Source organism: Psammomys obesus, unplaced genomic scaffold (genome assembly GCF_907164565.1).
Source record: "Psammomys obesus unplaced genomic scaffold, mPsaObe1.curated_primary_1811, whole genome shotgun sequence".
Classification (NCBI taxonomy): domain Eukaryota; kingdom Metazoa; phylum Chordata; class Mammalia; order Rodentia; family Muridae; genus Psammomys; species Psammomys obesus.
The window spans coordinates 336,853-340,077 of NW_026596240.1; the positions used below are offsets into that span (position 1 = coordinate 336,853).

At 50.4% G+C, this 3,225-nt stretch overlaps 1 protein-coding gene across 1 annotated transcript in view; it reads left to right on the forward strand.

The window, feature by feature from the left end:
• The window catches only part of Foxi3 (forkhead box I3), a 3,870-nt gene extending 645 nt beyond the window's left edge, over window positions 1-3,225 (forward strand). The window contains exons 2-3 of the mRNA XM_055596379.1: window positions 1-343; window positions 2,627-3,225. The exon at window positions 1-343 is cut by the window's left edge and continues 10 nt beyond it. Of these exons, the coding sequence (XP_055452354.1) occupies window positions 1-343; window positions 2,627-3,225 (942 nt within the window). The remainder of the gene's footprint in view (window positions 344-2,626) is intronic.

The following is a 3,225-nucleotide window of genomic DNA, read 5'->3' on the forward strand; positions in this document are numbered from 1 at the left end:
GGCACCTTCGCGGGCGCCCAGCGGGCCTTCGCGCAGCCCTCGGCCGCCGCGCCCGCCTCCCCCGCCGGCTCGGCAGCCCCGGGCGAGCTGGGCTGGCTGTCGATGGCCAGCCGCGAGGACCTGATGAAGATGGTGCGGCCCCCCTACTCGTACTCGGCGCTCATCGCCATGGCCATCCAGAGCGCGCCCGAGCGCAAACTCACCCTCAGCCACATCTACCAGTTCGTCGCGGACAACTTCCCTTTCTACCAGCGCAGCAAGGCTGGCTGGCAGAACTCCATCCGCCACAATCTGTCACTCAACGACTGCTTCAAGAAGGTGCCCCGCGACGAGGACGACCCAGGTGAGGACGGCTGGGCAGGTGTTTCCCGGCCGGGAAGGAGAGGGCGCACCCGCGGGTGCTGCGAGCCAGAGCCCAACCCCGGGTCTGTGCGCGGCTGGGCTGAAAACCCACGCGAGGTCTTCTCAGCATTGGAGAGGAGAGCATGTGGCCTGTAGGGTCGCCCCAACCCGGCCCGCCAGGATGCGGGAAGACAGGTCGGGAGAAAACAGGGGAACGGGATTCTCAGAAGCAGGGTGGCTATCACCTGTTACAAACGGTGAACGGGAGCGTTGGGCCTCCTGTCCTCCTTTGAATTCTTGCCGATCTCACTGCGCCCTAGCCTATTCACCTAATCGAGAGATGATTTAATGACGAAAATCAGGGGCAAACTGAGGTTTGGTAAGTTAGAATAAGAGTGATCCGAATTGGTTTCTCTCGGGTCTAAACCCGGTACCCTGAGTAAGGAGTGCTGCATAGGTCTGTTCTTTCAGTTCTCTCCCCTGAGAGAGGTGGAAGCGGAGGAAAGCTTACAAATAAACAGGTTCTTGCTTGAGGCTTTTTTAATGAACCCCCAGAACAAGGGAAGGAGGGTGCCCAGAATGAATGGGCTAGGGTTTTGGTTAAATAATACGAGCCTTTTGTAGTATTGGAGGATGGAACCCGGGCCTCAGATGTCACTCTGGAGCAATAATTTTCGTGCTGATACTGTATAATAGAAACTACATTTAAAATGTTAAACGTATGGGGCTGGAGAAATGGTTCTGGTTCAGCAATTAAGAGCAGTGGCTGCTCCTCTTCCAGATGACCTGAGTTCAATTCCCAGCACCCACATGGTAGCTCACAGCTGTCTGTAACCTCAGTTCCAAGGGACCTGACACCCTCACAGAGACATACATTCAGGCATAATCTATAATCTTATCATTTAGAGGTACAGGCTAGAGGATCAAGAGTTCAAGGTTAGCTTTATAGCCTTTCTCTTATATCCGGTGTGTATTTTACACTACATTTTAATTTGGACACATTTTAAGTGTCTTGGTAGCCATTCATGCCCAATTGTGACACTTGGACAGGGTGAGCAGGTTTTGAAGATGAAACTACTTCCCGATTTAGTCTCTAAACTACCCAAGATAATTATGTCTGTCATGTTCTTTCTTTCTTCCTTACTTCCCTCCTTTCTTTCCTTCCTTCTTTCCCTCCTTCCTTCCTTCCTTCCTTCCTTCCTGAGACAGGGTTTCTCTTTGTAGCCTTGGCTGTCCTGGACCAGGCTGGACTCAGAGATCTGCTGCCTCTGCCTCCCTGAGTGCTGGGATTACAGATGTGCGCCACCTGTTTCCTTTGAACTTTTAAAAAGTTCAAAGATATTTTGTGTGGAAAAGTTTTTTTTTTTTTTTTTTTTTTTAAGAACAAAACCCAGTGTTTGGAGGCTGGGAGTTTAGCTCAAAAAATAGACCACTTGCCTGCTATATGGGGGTCTTCTGGTTTATGCTCTAGCACTGGGGAGAGGAAGAAAAGATATGGATACCAAGATGACTCAATGGACCTATCTAGATAGTTACAGATATTATCTAAGTGTGTGTGTGTGTGTGTGTGTGTGTGTGTGTGTGTGTGTGTGTGTACTATTTACAGAGGCAGGCAGGCAGGCAGTTTGAGGTCAGCCTGATCTACATCATGCCGGTTGGTCAGTTCAGAGCCCCTTCTTCACCTGCATGGCTGGTTCAGGGTCTACCTGGGCTATTCAAGACCCCGTCTCAACAAACAGGAAAGAGAGAAAGAAAAAAAGAGGGCTGGCTATCCAGTTGGTGGATACTTGCCTACCATGTATAAAGCCCTGCTTTGGTTCTTTTGCTCCTCAGCACTGTAAGATAGCTATGGTAGTGTATGCTTGCAATCCCAGGAAGAAGGGTGGCAGAAGCAGAGCAACTCTAACACCAACCTGAGATATGTAAAACTGTCTGCAAATTCCAGGAGCGGTAATGTTATTTTGACTAACTTATATATTAACATTTTCATAGGAAAAAGCATAGGATCAATAGTATTTGGTATTTATTGTCTGATTTCAGACATCCACTAAAATGTCTTGAAACAAAGGGGGGACATTCTGTCTACATAAAGAAGAGCCCTCCAACCTGAAAGTGGTGGTACACACCTTTAATGCCAGCATTTGGGATTCTGAGGCAGGTGGATCTCTGAGTTCAAGCTAGCCTGATCTACAGAGCAAGTTCCAGGACAGCCAGAGCCACACAGAGAAACCCTGCCTCAAATGAATGAATGAACCACCCTCACTAACTCTTTTTTCCTCCTCAGGGAAAGGTAATTACTGGACTCTAGATCCAAATTGTGAGAAAATGTTTGACAATGGAAACTTCCGTCGGAAGCGTAAGCGCCGTTCCGAGGCCAGCAACAATCTCACCGTGGCTTCAGGGACATCAAAATCAGAAGGCCAGTCCTCAAGACTAAGAGTGAGTGGGAAGCTGGAAGGAGACAGCCCCTCTTCTATTCTGAGGCCACCTCAGTCACCAGAGTCTCCAGAGGACACCAAGAGTGCTGCCTCACCCCCTGGCGCATCCACACTGACCTCTACTCCATGCCTCAACACTTTCCTCAGCAGCCTCAATACTTTAAGTGCCAACCCCAGCAGCATGAGCGTGAGCACCCAGAGAGCCATCCCAGGCAGCCGCCGCCACCTAGGGGGGCCCCAGCTGCCCTCCAGCACATTCCCCAGCGCCTCCATCCCAGACAGCTCTCCAGACTCCGTGCAGCTGAGCACTGCGGGTGGAAGCAACCAGATACCTTACTACAGCCCTTTCCCTAGCTGCAGCAGTGGGGAGCAGAGTAGCTCCTTCAGCAGCCCTTTCTACAACAACTTCAGCATGGTCAACAGCCTCATCTACTCTGATATATAG